Source organism: Rattus norvegicus, chromosome 8 (genome assembly GCF_036323735.1).
Source record: "Rattus norvegicus strain BN/NHsdMcwi chromosome 8, GRCr8, whole genome shotgun sequence".
In the NCBI taxonomy this organism is placed as follows: Eukaryota; Metazoa; Chordata; class Mammalia; order Rodentia; family Muridae; genus Rattus; species Rattus norvegicus.
Genome location: NC_086026.1, coordinates 99,339,573 through 99,360,391, shown reverse-complemented (window position 1 = coordinate 99,360,391; position 20,819 = coordinate 99,339,573). Strand labels below are relative to the sequence as shown.

The 20,819-nt window shown below is 44.0% G+C and overlaps 1 protein-coding gene across 1 annotated transcript in view; it reads right to left on the bottom strand.

The window, feature by feature from the left end:
- Rasgrf1 (RAS protein-specific guanine nucleotide-releasing factor 1) overlaps positions 1-20,819 on the bottom strand; it is a 129,114-nt gene that overhangs the window by 93,708 nt on the left and 14,587 nt on the right. The window contains exon 3 of the mRNA NM_001170531.1: positions 10,993-11,140. Within this exon, the coding sequence (NP_001164002.1) occupies positions 10,993-11,140 (148 nt within the window). The remainder of the gene's footprint in view (positions 1-10,992; positions 11,141-20,819) is intronic.

The window sequence follows — 20,819 nt, the reverse complement described above, 5'->3', positions numbered from 1 at the left end:
CTCCTGGGTATATACCCTAAAGATGCTGCAACGTATAAGAAGGACACATGCTCCACTGTGTTCATAGCAGCCTTATTTATAATAGTCAGAAGCTGGAAAGAACCCAGATGTCCTTCAACAGAGGAATGGATACAGAAAATGTGGTACATTTACACAATGGAGTACTACTCAGCTATCAAAAACAATGACTTCATGAAATTCTTAGGCAAATGGATGGAACTAGAAAATATCATCCTTAGTGAGGTAACCCAGTCACAAAAGAACACACATGGCATGCACTCAAGAAAAAGGAAGACCAAAGTATGGATGCATCAGTCCTTCTTAGAAGGGGGAACATAATACTCATGGGAGGAAAAACAGAGATGAAGCATGGAGCAGAGACTGAAGGAAAGGCCATTCAGAGACTGCCCCACCTGGGGATCCATCTCATACACAGTCACCAAACCCAGACATTATTGTAGATGCCAAGAAATGCATGCTGATAGGAGCCTGATATAGCTATTTCCTGAGAGGCTTTGCCAGAGTCTGACAAATAGAGAGGTGGATGTTTGCAGCCAACCATTGGACTGAGCATGGGATCCTCAATCAAGGAGTTATCGAAAGGACTGAAGAAGCTGAAGGGGTTTGCAACCCCATAGGAGAACAACAATATTAACACTCCAGAGCTCCTAGGGACTAAATCACCAACCAAAAAGTACACAGGGAGTGACCCATGGCTCCAACCACATATGTAGCAGAGGATGACCTTGTCAAACATCAATGGGAGGAGAGACCCTTGGTCCTGTGAAGATTCGATGCCCCAGTGTAAGGGAATGCGAGGGCAGGGAGGCAGAAGTGGGTATGGGGTTGGGGAAGCACCCTCATAGAAGCAGGGGAAAAATCAGGAAAGGGGATAACATTTGAAATGTAAATAAATAAAATATCCAATAAAAAATAGACATGAAAAAATATATAAAGAATTTAGCCCCCGAGGTTCAGACACTGCCCAGACCTGAAGGGACTGGACCAACAGTTCTCTGCACCCAAATCCCGTGGGAGGGAGAGCTAAACCTTCAGAGGGGCAGACACGCCTGGGAGGCCAGAAAAGACTCCACTCTGACTCCAGAGGAAAACACCTAACGCCATCTGGGACCCCGGTGCACTGGGGCTCTGGGAAAAGGCAGTGCAGGCCCTACTGGTGGCCGCCCTCACGGAGAGCTCAAAAGCAGCCCCCCACAAGCAACTTGAGCCGTGGGACCACAGGTAAGACCAACTTTTCTGCTCCAAGCGACCTGCCTGGTGGACTCAGGACACACGTCCACAGGAATAGCTGAAGACCAGTAGGCAGGAAAGACTACACACCCGAAAGCAGAACACTCTGTTCCCATAACTGGCTGAAAGAAAACAGGAAAACAGGTCTACAGTACTCCTGACACACAGGCCTATAGGAAGGTCTAGCCACTGTCAGAAATATCAGAACAAGGTAACACCAGAGACAACCTGATGGCGAGAGGCAAGCACAGGAACCCAAGCAATAGAAACCAAGACTACATGGCATCATCGGAGTCCAATTCTCCCACCAAAGCAAACACTGACTATCCAAACACACCAGAAAAGCAAGATCTAGATTTAAAAATCACATTTGATCATGATGCTGGAGGACTTCAAGAAAGACATGAAGAACTCCCTTGGAGAAACGCAGGAAAACATAAATAACAAGCAGAAGCCTTTAGAGAGGAATCACAAAAATCCCTGAAAGAATTCCAGGAAAACACAATCAAACAGGTGAAGGAATTAAAAATGGAAATAGAAGCAATAAAGAAAGCACAAAGGGAGACAACCCTGGATATAGAAAACCAAAGGAAGAGACAAGGAGCCATAGATACAAGCATTACCAACAGAATACAAGAGATAGAAGGGAGAATCTCAGGAGCAGAAGATTCCATAGAAATCATCAACACAAAGGTCAAAGATAATGTAAAATGGAAAAAGCTACTGGCCCAAAAACATACAGGAAATTCAGGACTCAATGAGAAGATTAAACCTAAAGATAATAGGTATAGAAGAGAGTGAAGACTCTCCCAGCTCAAAGGACCAATAAATATCTTCAACAAAATCATAGAAGAAAACTTCCCTAACCTAAAGAAAGAGATGCCCATAAACATACAAGAAACGTACAGAACTCCAAATAGATTGGACCAGAAAAGAAAATCCTCCCGTCACATAATAGTCAAAACACCAAATACACAAAATAAAGAATATTAAAAGCAGTAAGGGAAAAAGGTCAAGTAAAATATAAAGGCAGACCTATCACTCACCTACCAGACTTCTGACCAGAGACTATGAAAGCCAGAAGATCCTAGACAGATGTCATACAGACCCTAAGAGAAAACAAATGCCAGCCCAGGTTACTGTATCCTGCAAAACTATCAATTAACATAGATGGAGAAAGCAAGATATTCCATGACAAAACCAAATTTACACAATATCTTTCTACAAATCCAGCACTACAAAGGATAATAAATGATAAAGCCCAACATAAGGAGGCAAGCTACACCCTAGAAAAAGCAAGAAACTAATTGTCTTGGCAACAAAACAAAGAGAAGAAAAGCACACAAACATAACCTCACATCCAAATATGAATATGACAGGAAGCAATAATCACTATTCCTTAATATCTCTCAATATAAATGGTCTCAACTCCCCAATAAAAAGACATAGATTAACAAAATGGATACCCAATGAGGACCCTGCATTCTGCTGCCCACAGGAAACACACCTCAGAGACAAAGACAGACACTACCTCAGAGTGAAAGGCTGGAAAACAACTTTCCAAGCAAATGGTCTGAAGAAGCAAGCTGGAGTAGCTATTCTAATATCAAATAAAATCGATTTTCAACTAAAAGTCATCAAAAAGATAAGGAAGGACACTTCATATTCATTAAAGGAAAAATACACCAAGATGAACTCTCAATCCTAAATATCTATGCTCCAAATACAAGGGCACCTACACACGTAAAAGAAACCTTACTAAAGCTCAAAGCACACATTGCACCTCACACAATAATGTAGGAGATTTCAACACCCAACTCTCATCAATGGACAGATCATGGAAACAGAAATTAAACAGAGACACAGACAGACTAAAAGAAGTCATGAACCAAATGGACTTAACAGATATTTATAGAACATTCTATCCTAAAACAAAAGGATATACCTTCTTCTCACCACCTCATGGTACTTTCTCCAAAATTGACCATATAATAGGTCATAAAACAGGCCTCAACAGATACAGAAAGATAGAAATAATACCATGTGTCCTATCAGACCACCACAGGCTAAAGCTGGTCTTCAATAACAATAAGGGAAGAACGCCCACATATACATGGAAGGTGAACAATGCTCTACTCAATGATAACCTGGTCAAGGAAGAAATAAAGAAAGAAATTAAAGACTTCTTAGAATTTAATGAAAATGAAGGTACAACATACCCAAACTTATGGGACACAATGAAAGCTGTGCTAAGAGGAAAACTCATAGCTCTGAGTGCCTACAGAAAGAAACAGGAGAGAGCATATGTCAGCAGCTTGACAGCACACCTAAAAGCTCTAGAACAAAAAGAAGCAAATACGCCCAGGAGGAGTAGAAGGCAGGAAATAATCAAACTCAGAGCTGAAATCAACCAAGTAGAAACAAAAAGGACCATAGAAAGAATCAACAGAACCAAAAGTTGGTTCTTTGAGAAAATCAACAAGATAGATAAACCCTTAGCCAGACTAACGAGAGGACACAGAGAGTGTGTCCAAATTAACAAAATCAGAAATGAAAAGGGAGACATAACTACAGATTCAGAGGAAATTCAAAAAATCATCAGATCCTACTACAAAAGCTTATATTCAACAAAACTTGAAAATCTGTAGGAAATGGACAATTTCCTAGACAGATACCAGGTACCGAAGTTAAATCAGGAACAGATAAACCATTTAAACAACCCCATAACTCCTAAGGAAATGGAAACAGTCATTAAAGGTCTCCCAACCAAAAAGAGCCCAGGTCCAGACAGGTTCAGTGCAGAATTCTATCAGACCTTCATAGAAGACTTCATACCAATACTATCCAAATTATTCCACAAAATTGAAACAGATGGAGTGCTACCGAATTCCTTCTATGAAGCCACAATTACTCTTATACCTAAACCACACAAAGACCCAACAAAGAAAGAGAACTTCAGTCCAATTTCCCTTATGAATATCGACGCAAAAATACTCAATAAAATTCTGGCAAACCGAATCCAAGAGCACATCAAAACAATCATCCATCATGATCAAGGACGCTTCATCCCAGGCATGCAGGGATGGTTTAATATATGGAAAACCATCAATGTAATCCATTATATAAACAAACTGAAAGAACAAAACCACGTGATTATTTCATTAGATGCTGAGAAAGCCTTTGACAAAATTCAACACCCCTTCATGATAAAAGTCCTGGAAAGAATAGGAATTCAAGGTCCATACCTAAACATAGTAAAAGCCATATACAGCAAGCCAGTAGCTAACATTAAACTAAATGGAGAGAAACTTGAAGCAATCCCACTAAAATCAGGGACTAGACAAGGTTGCCCGCTCTCTCCCTACTTATTCAATATAGATCTTGAAGTTCTAGTCAGAGCAATCAGACAACAAAAGGAGATCAAGGGGATACAGCTTGGAAAAGAAGAAGTCAAAATATCACTGTTTGCAGATGATATGATAGTATATTTAAGTGATCCCAAAAGTTCCACCAGAGAACTACTAAACCTGATGAACACCTTCTGCAAAGTGGCTGGGTATAAAATTAACTCAAATAAATCAGTAGCCTTCCTCTACACAAAAGAGAAACAAGCTGAGAAAGAAATTAGGGAAACAACACCCTTCATAATAGACCCAAATAATATAAAATACTTTGGTGTGACTTTAACCAAGCAAATAAAAGATCTGTATGATAAGAACTTCAAGCCTCTGAAGAAAGAAATTAAAGAAGACCTCAGAAGATGGAAAGATCTCACATGCTCATGGATTGGCAGGATTAATATAGTAAAAATGGCCATTTTACCAAAAGCGATCTACATATTCAATGCAATCCCCATCAAAATACCAATCCAATTCTTCAGTGAGTTAGAGAGAATAATTTGCAAATTCATCTGGAATAACAAAAAACCCAGGATAGCTAAAACTATCCTCAACAATAAAAGGACTTCAGGGGGAATCACTATCCCTGAACTCAAGCAGTATTACAGAGCAATAGTGATAAAAACTGCATGGTATTGGTACAGAGACAGACAGATAGACCAATGGAATAGAATTGAAGACCCAGAAATGAACCCACACACCTATGGGCACTTGATTTTTGACAAAGGAGCCAAAACCATCCAATGGAAAAAATATAGCATTTTCAGGAAATGGTGCTGGTTCAACTGGAGGTCACCATGTAGAAAAATGCACATCGATCCATGTTTATCACCCTGTACAAAGCTTAAGTCCAAGTGAATCAAGGACCTCCACATCAAACCAGATACACTCAGACTAATAGAAGAAAAAGTGGGGAAGCATCTCGAACACATGGGCACTGGAGAAAATTTCCTGAACAAAACACCAATGGCTTATGCTCTAAGATCAAGAATCAACAAATGGGATCTCATAAAACTGTAAAGCTTCTGTAAGGCAAAGGACACTGTTGTTAGGACAAAATGACAACCAACAGATTGGGAAAAGATCTTTACCTTATCTATTAAAAAATGGGGTTCAGAGCTAAACAAGGAATTCACAGCTGAGGAATGCCAAATGGCTGAGAAACACCTAAAGAAATGTTCAGCATCTTTAGTCATAAGGGAAATGCAAATCAAAACAACCCTGAGATTTTACCTCACACCAGTGAGAATGGCTAAGATCAGAAACTCAGGTGACACAAATGCTGGCGAGGATGTGGAGAAAGAGGAACACTCCTCCATTGTTGGTGGAATTGCAGACTGGTACAACCATTCTGGAAATCAGTCTGGAGGTTCCTCAGAAAATTGGACATTGAACTACCTAAGGACCCAGCTATACCTCTCTTGGGCATATACCCAAAAGATGCCCCAACATATAACAAAGACACATGGTCCACTCTGTTCATAGCAGCCTTATTTATAATAGTCAGAAGCTGGAAAGAACCCAGATGCCCTTCAACAGAGGAATGGATACAGAAAATGTGGTACATCTTCACAATGGAATATTACTCAGCTATCAAAAGCAATGACTTTATGAAATTCATAGGCAAATGGATGGAACTGGAAAATATCATCCTGAGTGAGGTAACCCAATCACAGAAAAACACACATGGTATGCACTCACTGATACGTGGCTATTAGCCCAAATGCTTGAATTACCTTAAATGCACAGAACACATGAAACTCAAGAAGGATGACCAAAATGCGAATGCTTCACTACTTCTTTAAAAGGGGGACAAGAATACCCTTGGCAGGGAATAGAGAGGCAACATTTAGAACAGAGGCAGAAGGAACACCCATTCAGAGCCTGTCTCACATGTGGCCCATACATATACAGCCACTAAACTAGATAAGATGGATGAAGCAAAGAAGTGCAGGCCGACAGGAACCAGATGTAGATCTCTCCTGAGAGACACAGCCAGAATACGGCAAATACATAGGCGAATGCCAGCAGCAAACCACTGAACTGAGAATAGGACCCCCGTTGAAGGAATCAGAGAAACGACTGAAAGAGCTTGAAGGGGTTGGAGACCCCATATTAACAACAATGCCAAGCAACCAGAGCTTCCAGGGACTAAGCCACTACCCAAATACTATACATGGACTGACCCTGGACTCTGACGTCATAGGTAGCAATGAATATCCTAGTAAGAGCACCAGTGGAAGGGGAAGCCATGGGTCCTGCTAAGATTGAACCCCCAGTGAACGGGATTGTTGGGGAGAGGCTGGTAATGGGGGGAGGATGGGGAGGGGAAGCCCATACAGAAGGGGAGGGGTTAGGGGGATGTTGGCCCGGAAACTGAGAAGGGGAATAACACTCGAAATGTAAATAAGAAATATTCAAGTTAATAAAGATAAAAAAAATTTAAAACTGCAAAGAAAGCTTACAGTGCATTTCTTAGAGACAGGCCTGAAAATAGGCACCAGCAAGCCTCATACCACACTGTGATGTTCAGTGCCCAACTGTCTTAGAGACTAGAATTCATTTTTACATCCATATTTATTTATTTGCGTATGTGGTATGTGTGTGCACACATGCATGCATATGTATAGAAATCAAAGGACAACTCCACTAGTCAACCATGTGACCCAGGACTCAACCTTGTAAGGCTTAGTAGCAGAAGTCTTTATCCCATGAGTCTGGAGGTTTTATTTAAGGATCAGTCTGGGATGCTGCTCAGGGGACTTAGGAACTTGGGTTGTTGTAGAAGTCTTAGGCTATGGCCTGTAGTAACTAGCGTTCTCCTTCTTGCTTCCCTTTGGTCTCCTCCAAGCCCGTATGTCTCCTTTGTGCCAGCCCCATCTGAAAATCTTAATGCTCTGATAATGTTGTGCCCTGGGACCGGCAGTGCAGCAGCTGGGATTCCAGGTGTGTGCTATCACCTGGAAGCTGAGACAAGAGGTTCAGAAGGCCAGCCCAGGCTACATAGTGACACTGTTCAAAAAAAAAAGTCTGGGCTGGAGAGACGGCTCAGCAGTTAAGAGCACTGACTGCTGTTCCAGAGGTCCTGAGTTCAAATCCCAGCAACCACATGGTGGCTCACAACCATCTGTAATGAGATCTGATGTCCTCTTCTGGTGTATCTGAAGACAGCTACAATGTACTTATATATAATAAATAAGTAAATCTTTAAAAAAAAAGGTCCAATAAGGCACAGATAGAACAGTGGTGTGCAACTACCCAGTTTCATGAACAGGCCATTCAGTTGGAAGCATTGCTCTAAATTTCCACCAAATGGGTCTTTGTTGCCATTACAGATGCATGCTCCTAGTCCCCCAGGGGACTCTGTCCTCCCAAACCAATGATAGCTTTTAAGGCTAAGTACAACCTGAGTTCATTCTCTCTGACTTTCAAACACCTTGTCAGAACCAGGTCTCACACAGCCCCATTGTGGCTCCTGTTCACACTCTTACACAGCAGACTAGAACAGTAGACATCTCCATACTCCTAGTGCCTTCCAGAGCACTCGCTCACCAAGCCCTCATAAGCTTAAGCAGCTGAGTGGTTAGAGGGGACCACTCTGTCCTTACAAGGTTTCCCCCAGGCTGTTGAAATCACACACGGGGAGCTGGTGTGTCTACTGCATTGTATTGGGCTTGAGAAACCCTTGTGAATAGACATACTGGCCACATGGCCAGGTGGGAAACATGGGCATGAAAGGTGCATGATGAGGAGGAGTAAAAATGTGCAAGGGGTAGGACAATTTTTGCTCTGGGGTGCTGGATGGTGCTAGGTGACTTCACAGTTGGGATCTGTGCAAGAGGGCGATGTCTGTGGTGGCTGAAAGTAAATCTTTCACGAGTAAATGACTGACTGCCACCCCACTGCTCTTGGCCAGAGTTAATAATTAGGTAATATAGCCATAATCCTCTCTCTCTCTCTCTCTCTCTCTCCCTCTCCCCCATCCCTCTCCCTCTCCCTCTCTCTGTGTGTGTATGTGTGTGTGTCTGTCTGTCTCTGTCTCTGTCTCTATCTCTGTCTGTCTCTCTGTGTCTGTCTGTCTCTGTCTCTGTCTCTATCTCTGTCTGTCTCTCTGTGTCTGTCTGTCTCTGTCTCTGTCTCTATCTCTGTCTGTCTCTCTGTGTCTGTCTGTCTCTGTCTCTGTCTCTATCTCTGTCTGTCTCTCTGTGTCTGTCTGTCTCTGTCTCTGTCTCTATCTCTGTCTGTCTCTCTGTGTCTGTCTGTCTCTGTCTCTGTCTCTATCTCTGTCTGTCTCTCTGTGTCTGTCTGTCTCTGTCTCTCTCCATCTCTGTCTGTCTCTGTCTCTCTCCGTGTCTGTCTATCTTTGTCTGTCTCTGTCTCTCTATCTCTATCTGTCTCTGTCTCTCTATGTCTGTCTGTCTCTGTCTCTCTCCGTCTCTGTCTGTCTGTCTCTCTCTGTGTCTGTCTATCTTTGTCTGTCTCTGTCTCTCTATCTCTATCTGTCTCTGTCTCTCTATGTCTGTCTGTCTCTGTCTCTATCTCTGTCTGTTAGTCTCTCTGTGTGTCTGTCTGTCTCTCTGTGTGTCTGTCTGTCTCTGTCTCTCTATCTGTTTCTCTCTGTCTCTGTCTCTGTCTGTGTGTCTCTCTCTGTATCTATCTCTCTATCTCTGTCTGTCTGTCTCTGTCTCTCTATCTCTGTCTGTCTCTGTCTCTCTACCTCTGTGTGTCTGTCTGTCTCAATCTCTCTATCTTTGTCTCTGTCTCTGTGCATGTGTGTCTGTCTGTCTCTGTCTCTCTATCTCTGTCTGTCTCTGTCTCTTTCTGTGCCTGTCTGTCTCTCTCTGTGTATCTGTCTCTGTCTCTTTATCTGTCTCTGTATTTCTATCTCTGTCTGTGTCTGTCTTTGTCTTTCTATCTCTGTCTGTGTCTGTCTGTCTGTCTCCCTCTGTGTGTGTGTGTGTGTGTGCTCTGTTTGGATTCAGGGAGCTATGGTGGGTTATCATAGATCTCAGAGTTTTTCTCCAAAGCAGGATGGAGCCCAGAATGAGCCAGAAGTGTTGGAAAGAAGACATTTTTGAGCCAGCCTTTGGAAGACTGTCAGAGGCTTTCGGTACATAGTAGAAAGACTAACAGATGGATGGAAGCCTGTGTTCCAGTTCCAGGTCTGTCACTTCTCGGCTGTGTGTGCTTGGACTAGAAACCTGAGGTCTCTGAGCCCGATCCCTCAAGACTTATCCTATTTTTGTTTGTTTGACTTTTGTTTGTGTAGCCCTGGCCATCCTGGGACCCTCGCAGTAGATCATCTTGGGGTAAGAGATGGGTCAGATGCGGAACTCCAGTTAAATGTGAAGTTGTGAGTTGGTGGTGGCTCTGGTATTGAGCTTTGCAGCTGCTAGGCAAGATGGGGTTGGTGGCTCTGGGGCTCTGCACTTTCTGTACAGGGATGGAAGGCACTGGCTACAGCTACAGGTATCGGAGGGAGTTCCATACACAGAGCTGCCCCTGTAGCCAAGGCTTTTAGTTCTGTCACGGATACCTGCAGGTTCTTCACCCTTACCTGCCGGGATTACATGTTTTGAGGGAAGCCTGATGGGACTTCACAGGGAGCACAGCTTGGGGACTGCAGACCTAGATCGCAAGAATCTCCACCTCTCATTGGACTCTGCCTCCTTAGGTAGGTTCTGTCTGCTCTCACATCCTGTTTTCAAGGATGCCACATGGGCTTCTGGGAAGGATGCCCAAGGGCCTGTGCTCCCAGGAGTCAACAGCATCTCTCAGGATGATATCTAAATGTAGGTTCAGAAGTTCTGGGCTGGCCCAAGGCCTTGGTTAACAATGAGCAGCTATGCTGTAGGAGATATTTACAGAACTGTCACTGACATAAGGAAGACTTGATCCCATGCCATCAGGGGTACACCCCAGAAGCTTGTGATTTGTCATTTGACACTTGTGTATCTGGTGCAGTCAGAGAGAACCCATAATAATGACCTATAGGTAATATGGTGCCTCCAGAGTCTGAGGTTGACAATGGTGATGGTTCATGTGTACCCACACAGTCTAATAGCTTGTTTTTAAGCAATCTCACTCACCCTGACCATCCGGCTAGGTCATAGCAATGACTGCATTATATGAAACAACCCAGAAGCAGAGAAGTGGGGGACACAGCCCAGGTGGTACCTGGTAAGCACGGAGGTAGGATCGACTGCTCTGAAGGCAGGTCCCTCCCATTCTCCTCCCACCACATCCTAAATTTGGAGGCTAGGGATTGAGCCTGCCCATTCGCCCCTGTCCTGCAGAAATCTAGAAATGGATCTGGTCTCTAGGGACCCCAGCTTGCAGTCACCTCTGCCTTCAGGCGCTCGATCTCGACCTCGCCATCCTCGAGCTGCTGTCGCAGCTGCTTAGCCACGGTCTTCTCTGTCTCCACCACCTGCAGCAGGTGCAGGTACTTCTGCATGAGCGCCTCATGCTCTGTGGCCAGTATCTTGTAGCTGCGGACGGAAATGCATAACAGGTGAGATGCTGCCCCCCATCTCTGGGCCCTACCTCATTGCACAGCAACTTCTGGTTGCTTTATTAGCTTGGCTCTTTTTGTTATGTTCTTTTCTTTTTTTTCTGTCTCTGTCTCTCTGTGCCTCTGTCCATCTTTCTGTCTCTACACACACACACACACACACACACACACACACACACACACACACACAAACACACACACACACACACACACACACACACACACACCCCACATACTCCTGGGACTTAGGTAGATTTACATTTTGAAACATACCCCCCCCCCACCTTCTCTTAACTCCACCCTCCTTTTGAGATTCAGCTAAAATGCCACCTCCTGGAAGCTTGGGTGGACTGCAGGGATCTTTTTGAGCATCTGAGCTTCTAGTACCCTGGTGTTGGTGGGTGGGTGTATTATACACCTAAAGAGAACTTAGTGGACACTCACTGCATGCAAGGGTGGCTACAGATGTGTGTATCAGGCCTTGTAGGGTATACAGAAGACAAGTAGGCGCACATATCTCATTGTTTGGGTGATGCCCAAAGACACTGCAGAGGACACAGACATACCAACTGGTGAGTTGTGGGCTCTCAGTGTATGCCACTCAGTGTATGCAACAAGGCCTTGTGGTCAGGCAAGATTTCCAGTAGGTCCTAGGCAATACAACCCCCAGTTGGAGCTGAGGCCTCTGACTCTAAGCTGTTTCTTTGGGTAAATACTCGCTGTAGGGCAGCCCTGGGTAGGAGGCTTGCATCAGCAGTAATTGGTAATGAGGTAAGGTTGTTAGGTGGCACCAGATCAGAGAGAGTCCCAAAGGACAGGCAAAGGAGGGAGACGGTGTCTTGGAAGGTGGTAAATTAGTATGTGGTGTACAGATGGACAGAGTGGGAGAGGAGGAATGGAGGTAAGGAGTGGCTTACCCTAAGGTCATCACACCTCAGAAGAGAGACCTCTAAGTTCTAGGTCTGGCCTCTCCATGATGATCCATGGTATGAACAAGGCTTTTGGACAGCATCATAGCTGGGTAAGGAATCTGATTCCAGGAAGAGGCCCAGCCTTGGAGAACAGGAAGGCTTAGACACAGGAAGGTGTCTATCCAGATGGGGTCAAGGCCAGGGAAAGGGCCTTGGGAGAGAACGGTTAGAGTTCTCAGGGATAATGAGGTCTGGTTCTGTATCCCCCCATTACTCCTCAAATTCTTCCTCTTGCTTCAACCCACCATCACCTCATGGTCTCCTGTTTGCCTTTCCTCTCTCACACCTGCCATTTCCTCTGTGCCCTCTCCTCCCCCAGCAAGGTGCCTTCTTTATCACTCTGTGTCTCCTTTCTTAGTGGTAGCGACTTGGCAAAAGTCAAGATATCTTACATGCCCATCAAACCTCTCTGTAGGATCTCTTTCTCTTAGAGAAAAATGCCCTCTGCTCCACTATACATCCAGTCCAGCATCCAGAAAGGGCCCAAGCCCACACTCCTTTAGAGCAAACCAGACTGTCTTTTGACCTCCCTAACCCTACCTTGACTGTCAAAGTGATTGGACTGAGATAGCTAGGATATTAGGAAAGCATATAATCTAGGTGTTTCCAGAGATAATTAATGAAGGGCTGGGAGGACTTGCTTTAAATATTGATGGTGCTATGCCATTGGCTGGAGGTCCAGAAGGAACCAAAGGGGAAGAAGGGTGAAGCCTGCGAGGTAGGCTATTCTCTGCCTGCTTTCTGGCTGCCATGAAGTGCCACAGGATCACAGCACAACAGAGCCCAAGGGACAGAGGAATAAAGCTACTAAATCATGACCAGATTAAACCATTCTTCCTCGAGGTTGTCCTCTTAGATATGTTACCTTTGTCTGCACTGGCTCAGCATAGTTTAAGAGAAAGAACAGCTCACCAGTGTCTCCTAGCACTTTGCACCCTGACAGTACAGCATCGGCTCTTAACACCTACAGCAACTGCTTGTGAGATCAACGGACACTTTTTATTCTGGAAGTTTCTTGTATAATCATGCAGCCCAGTACACAGCTGACCAGTGTGGTCAAGCTAGGGAGGGAGGTCTTTGTCTCAGCCTCAGGAGCCTGCTACCTGAGCCCACAAAGTCTCTGTGACCCTCAAGGTTTGAGGTGAGACTCTCAGGAGGCCATGATGGATATAACCTTGCAATAATGAAAGGCTGTGCCAAGGGGCTGATGTGGACAGGGCAGCGGCAGAGGGCCCTGTCTTCTGATGGTGCCAGAAGGTGCCTTCTTGGGAGGAGGCTGGCAGCAGCCATGTTCTGAGAGTGGGAGGATATGGCAGGAAAGGCTTGCCCCATCAGGCTTAGGACAGCTGTGGTGAGGAAGGGCTCTGGAGATCCAGGGAAGAAACCACAATCCAGAGAACTGATCTCTGTCCTTAGCGCCACCCTTTCTTAAGTAATGGTCTGAGAGAGAAGCGGTTCCATTATACCACCATTAGATTAAAATGGCGGTCTGGGTGTTTCGCTTGTGAAAATGAGCACCTACAGGAAGGTCTTTCCATCTTCCTGGGATACTTAATTGTCTTCACTCGCAAGCGAAATTCACTTGAGAGCAATGTGTCTGTTTTCACACCATCCTGCTCCCTGTTCAGGGGTGTGAAGCCCAGCTTCTCCATTAGTCTGGTCTTACTTGTGGCAGACACCTCAGTGCTCCAGGCAGGAGTCTCATCTGCAGGTGATCTGCTTGCCTTGCTTCTTCTCCTCCATTCCCCTCTCCCCCTATCCTCTTCTTTCTTTTCTTCTTTCCTGTCTAATTTCTCCCTCCCCTCTTTCTTTTCCCCTTTTCTTCCCTCTTCTCTTCTCTATTTGCCTCCCCCTCCCTTCTACCTCTCTTTTCTTCCCCTGCCCTGTCTCTCCCTTTCCTTTTATCCTTATTTTAATAGGAGATATTATGCATTGAATGTGAAGTCCCATGTGTCAGAAAATAAGCACCAATAAAGTTGGGACCAAGAGCAGCAGGGTTGCCACAGGGGTGATTAGCACTGGACTGCTAATCCAGTCAGATACCTCAGTCAGTAAAATGTCTGCCTCAACAGCACAAGGAACTTAGTTCAATCTCCAGAATCCAAATTAAAAAAATAAAATAAAACAGGCCTTGATGGTGTGTGCTTGTAATCCCAGCTCTGGGGAGAAGAGATAGGCAAATAATCTAACCTATTGTGAGGACAACCTGAACAGACAGACAGACAGACAGACAGACGCACGGACACACACACACACACACACACACACACACACACACACACACACGAATTGACCAGTCTCTATCCACTACTGGCTCAAGGATGTTTGAAAGACCTTGCTTTGAGAAGTCACAGGGAACCCATGGAAGTCCTTCTCTACATCCAGCCATTGAGTATTCAGAGGCAGCTGCAGCTGTAAGCTACATAGATGTGGCTGCCATTGAAGTCAGTGGTAGAATTTGGTGTTAGCCATAGGATACAGGTTTTGGCGGTATCCTGAATATAAGGGTTGTGAATCATAGAGGTTTCCACCCGGATTTCAAAACATGGCCTTGGAAGCTAGGCAGTATGGGAAGGTCAGAGTCCACATGGGAGGTCTCTGACAGCATGAAGCTGTGAGAGTTAAAGATGAAGAGTTTTGGAGCCCTCAGAAGATTAGAGATGCCAAGAATGTGGGACACCTGACAAGGAGAGTTTCAAGAAGTGAACAGGGGCTTCTGAGAGGTGACATTGAGAAACTGGCAGTTGACAGATTGCCTGAGGCTCACAGAGAGGGAGAGGGGCCATAGCTAGACAATAAGATGGTGAACTTCCAAGATGGCAGGCTTCTTCCTCACCCCTCCCCACACCTCCACCTGAGACAAATACCTGACAGCTTAAAAGAAAGACTTTATTGGCTTTTTCTTCAGTCAGTAGGGCCCCCTGCTGGTGGACTGGCTCAAGGAGCCCACAGTCACATCAGGACATGCTTACCCAACAACTGTGGGCCCATCAGCCATCTTTTCTTTCCTCACAGGAATCAATGTTAGGGCAGGGAGACCCTTCAAAGACTTTAAAATACTCCATGCCTCCAGGAGAACCTGTGCTTCATGAACCTAGTCTTCATCATGCTTTGCAGAGGGTCTTTTCTCTGTGTGCTTGGTGTATTTGTATGTTTCTTCCCCTCTGATAAAAGCCGTTCACTCCCCAGCTACTTTCTCCAATTAGACTGAAACTTCCACAGTTTCTACTACTTGCCAAAGGTCTATTCAATGATGAATTCATCAAGGGTCAGTCCAGTGGTTAGGTCAGAGCCATGGGAGAGACTCTATTTTGCTACCTGTTGTGTTGGAGATTTTTCCCCCCTTGCCTTTTAATTCTTAAACTGACAAAGGAAATGAACCTGGTCAAGACTCATAGATGGTACAGCTAGAAAAGACTGCAGGGGTGGGAATTTTGAAGCCTATTGGAGCTCATATCATGTCCCAGATACTGGACATGCTCATGAAATGACCTGGACGCCAAGACATGGAGTTCCATGCTATAACGTTTGTCTGGCTGGCTGTTGACCTCATTCCTGGAAAGGGGAAAGTCCCATCCCTGTGTGTCAGAAGTACATGACTTCCTTTTATGTTGTAGATACTCACACTACTGCTGCCTTGAGTCATTGAAGAGTTTGAACTTAACCTTCTGCGTGATTCTTGGACTATTAAGACTGGAGAGCTTTGGGAACAGAGTAAATTTATTTTATATTGCGAGATGGCCATGGGACTTTGGGGGCCAAGAGGAGAATATTATACTTTAGGTTTGAGTGTTTTTCATGAGCTGATGTTTAAAGGTTTGGTAGCCAGCAGATGGGCTTTGGGAGCAATCACAAGGGTTCTGACCTAATCAGTGGACTGACCTTTGATGAATTCATCATTGAAAGGACTGTTGGGAGGTAATAGAACTGTGGAAGGTGTAGCTGGGGAATGTGTCTGTGAAGGACATATCTTGTCCTCAGCTCTTGCTCTTTTCTCTCTGCTTCTTGCTTCTGTGAGGAGAACAGTATCTCTCTACCATACCCTTATGATAAGATGTTTCTATCCTAATGTAAGCCTAAGATTCATGGAGCCAGTCAACTGTGGCCTGAAGCCATGAGCCAAAGTAGGTCTTTCTTTCTTTAAGCTGATTATCCCAGGTATTTGCTAACAACAATGAAAAAACCAATACCATGCTCCCTCCATTCTTATTCTTTCTATCCACTCCTACCCCATCCATTCTTTTCTCCATCCCACTCCCTCTTCTGAAAACCTTCCAGTGGAGACTGAGTGAGCCTCACCTGGTGTGTGCACTGTCTTTATGAACTCATAGACTTTTCAGAGCTAGAAGGAAACTCAGGGATCATGAAAGGCTGACTGTATGATTTACTCAATGAAGACACTGAAGTCCAGGGAAGAGAAGCAGTTTGCTCAGAACAACAGTTGGACAGTGTCAAAGTTGGAGGTGGAATTGGTCCTAGGGTTGGAGAGTGCATTTCAGCCTCTCTGACCTCTGGCCAGGCATGAAACTCTCACTAAAATGTTGGATATGAACCACATTGTCTGCTTTATCTTAGAAACAACTATACTCACACACTATAGAGGCATCCCATAATACTAGACTATAATACATACAGTGTGAGAGAACATTGTGTCTCTACATGGTATTAATACACCACAGTGCTTATTTTTGTACATGAAATGTTTCTATTAAGTATATGTAAATAAAAACTAAATTGGGGATATGTAAAAATACTCTACACTCAATATGGCTGTGGCAGAGAGCCAGTTGTTGTTGCTACTGGTGCTACACACACACACACACACACACACACACACACACACACACACACACACAGAGTTATAGAATGTGATCTCCCAAGTTGATAGTCCTGTATAGAAGGAAAGGGTGGGGAGGGTCATTGGATCCCCTCCTGAGATTCAGGACCCTCCTCCTGGTTATTTTTAACATGTGACTTTGGGGTGTAGGAAGGTGTTAGAGTATATTGTCTGGGGAGAGTTAACAGAAGGCGGCTCCATCTATATGGATATGGGGAAGTCATAATCTATGTTGAATGAATACTTCCCAGTGTAGGTGCTCTATAATCTTGCCAGCAATCCCTTACCACTTGTGGTTGAACCTAATATATCCTCTAGTTTCCCAGGGTAGAACTTGTAGGACTGGGGGCTTTTGCTTGGGACTTCACAAAGACAGGGTAGACATTATTTACTTCTCCCCCAGGGAAATAATTCTTGCAACACACGCATATCCACACATTTACATGTATGTAGATTATCTCTCTCTCTCCTCCTTCCCCACCTCTCTCTCATGTTGAGGTTGCATAAAACTCATAGTTCAGTGACCTATTCTTGATTTCAGCCTCACAAGGTACCAGGCAGAAACCTCAGTTGAGTCTGGACTTCTGATTTGCAGAACCACAAAATAATGGAAGGATATTTTAAGCTGACAAGTGTGTGGTGATTCGTTATGCAGCAACAGAAATGTGAGACATTCTATTATTCATCACTCATTTTTAAAATGTAAAGTTCAATACACACATTGTAGAAAGCACAGATGCTAATATTACAATATTGAGGAAGACAAGTATAGGAAATAGCTTAGCAATCTGAGACTCTGCTTGGCTTGGGATATAAGGATTTTTTTTTTTGGTAGAATCTCATATTTGCCACTTTAAGACTGTGCATAATTGGGCACACATATGATTAAATCAGATAAATTATGGGAAAGGACACATGTAGAAAAGAGGTTCTATAACTTAATATATCAATCAGGACAAAAACCCCCATCCTTAAACAACAACAACAACAACAACAACAACAAAATCTTTTATCTGAAGCCCATAAAAGGAAGTGCCAAACAGCAATTGGGCCTTGAGTCCTCTCACCCTTGGGGCCTGATGTCATGTCACTCTTGACAGAACATCTGACCTAGTCTATTCCTTTGCTACATTTACAATTTTATGTGAGCTGTTATTTTAGTACTTTAAATAAGAGATCAAGAATATGGATATAACCAGTCCAGGTCCCAGAATCCAGTAACAATTTGAGCAATTATGATAAAAGGCATAAATTCATAATTAAGGCAAAGACAATTTCTAGGACCCAGGAAGCTCTTCCCACTCTATCCCACCCCAGAAGCAGCCGCTACTCTGGTTTCCACCACCCTGGTTAGTTTTGTCTGATGTAGAAATTCATATAACTGAAATCATATAGCATATATTTTTGCTACATTTACTCAGCATATTGGTTTTGAAATTCATCCATCTCATTGTGTATAACTGTAGTTGATTCATGATTATTTCCCAGGAACATTCCATTTCGTGGATGCACAAGAGGCTTGCTTGTATGTTAGCTTGGTTATAGTCATCATGGCTTATGGTTGTGCATTAGGCTGTTAAGAACACAGGAGACTTTTGTGGTCATTTTTCACTCCTCTTAGATAGGTACCAATGAATGGAACTACTGGATGATAGAGCACATATTATTACTGTGAATGTCCTAACCATATGTTTGTTTGGAGGAAAGAATGTGGACTTGGGGGCTTTGAATTAAGAAAGTAGTGGAATGCTTTAGGTGGGACTTAATGGGCCCTACTAGTAGAAGCAGGGATGATGGTGTACTCAGTGTGATTTGAACTGCAGGGGCCTGGTTCAAGAGATTTTAGAGAAGAAGAATGTTAATAGGTTGCCTAGAGATTGCTCTTGTGATATTTTGGTGATAAATATGGCTGTTCTTTGCCCTTGTCTGAAGAGTCTGCTTGAGGCTAAGGTGACAAGATTTAAATTTTCTTTGACAAAGAAAATCTCAAAACAGCCTAGTATAGACTCTGTCCTGTGGTTCACTCTTATGAAAAGTGGCCTTTGCAAATGGAGCAACCTGTACAAGAAAAAGTACAAAATATGTGGTTCAGGGATCAAAGGGGCACTGGGAAGTGCAATGAAACTAAGTCTTGTGTTCAGGGAGATAAACAGATTAAAGATATTTTGTGGAATTAAGGTTGTGGTGACCTCAGGGCAAGATTCTACCCAGCTAAGCTTCCACCTTGTGGAAAGGATGTTCCCCAAGGGACACTGCCACCTACTGTAAATTTTAATGCACTTGCAGTTGTACAAGGGATAGTTATATCATGTTAGGCATTGTATGACCTGGTAATTGTTTCTCTTTGGACGTAGAAGACATGTCCAAGGGGTGGATTTTGATGGCTAGTCTCTGTTGTCAGCTTTACTATATCTGGAGTGAACTACAATCCAGAAATGGAGGGCACACCTGATCTGGATCTTAAGGCAGGAAACAATATGCCTCTGATCCAGATCTTGAGGCTGAGAGACACAGGCTTTGATCTGCATCTTGAGGTAAGATGAGACACACTTTTGATCTGGACCAACATATGCCTTTAATTCAGATCTTGAGGCGCAGTGGCCATGCTTATAAAGATCTATATTAAAGAGGAATTAAAGAAAAGCTTAGGTCCAGGCATGTATCCAAGCATTTAGGAAACAGAAGCATGCAGATCTCTGAGTTCAAGGTTAGCCTGGTCCACAGAGCAAGTCTCAGAACAGCCAAGCTTAGGCAGTGAAGGAAACCATTGAAAACAGAAAGCTGGTGAAGTCATAACTGAACAAGGGGGCCATGTTGCAGCCCTATCAGGCAGCAGAACTTGGCAGCTTTGCCTTGTGGTTCTGGCTTTAACATCAAAATGGAATCTCCCTCTGCATCTAAGGAAAGCCGCAGAGGCCAAAAATATGTCAGGGGTGTCTCTGCATAGAGGCCCAGAAAGGCCATTGCGTGAAGCTGTAAAAGGCCATTGTGTGAGGCTCTGAAGTTGAAGCCTGGATTGCCTTGGAGACCCCGAGGTGTTGTAGATGCCAGAGTTGTGGGATACCTGCCAAGGACAACTGCTAACTGAGAGTGGAAACAGCCCAAGAGAAAGAAGTCCGTTGCAGACAACAAAGATGGCAGAAAGTTAGAGATCTGAGGCGGGATTCCACATCAGATACGGAGATGCAGAGTTTGCAGTTGGCCCAGCTGGTTTTTGCTCTGGGTTTGGTCCAGTATTTTCTCACTGTGTTCCTTTCTCTGTGGCTAGTAACAGTAATATAAATCTTTTGCCATGATATGTTGGAAGTATGTGACCTGTTTGTTTTTATTTTGATTTTATCGGGGATTACAGCTAAGGAATTACGTGAGTCTCAAAAGAGACTTTGAACCTTGGACTTTAAAACATTGTTGCGATTGTGATGTAGTATGAGGACTTTTAAATTGGACTACATGCATTTTGCATTATTTTATGGCTACAAGCCTAAGGGAACCAGGGAGTGAAGTGTAGTGGTTTGAATAGGTTTGGCTCCCATAGATTCATGTGTTCGAATGCTTGGTCCATAGGGAATGGCACTATTAGGAGGTGTGGCCTTACTGGAGGAGGTGTGGCCTTGTTAGAGGAAGCATGTCACTGTGTGGGCAGGCCTTTGAGGTCTTAATGCTCAAGGTATGCCCAGTGTGAGACATATCCAGTCTCATTCTGGCTGCCATTGTATCAAGATATAGAACTCTTGGTTCCTCCAGTGCCATGCCTGCCTGCACATTGCCATGCGTCCTGCCATGATGATAACGGGCCGAACCTCTAAAACTGTAAGTCAGCCCCAATTAACTGTTTACCTTTATTAGAG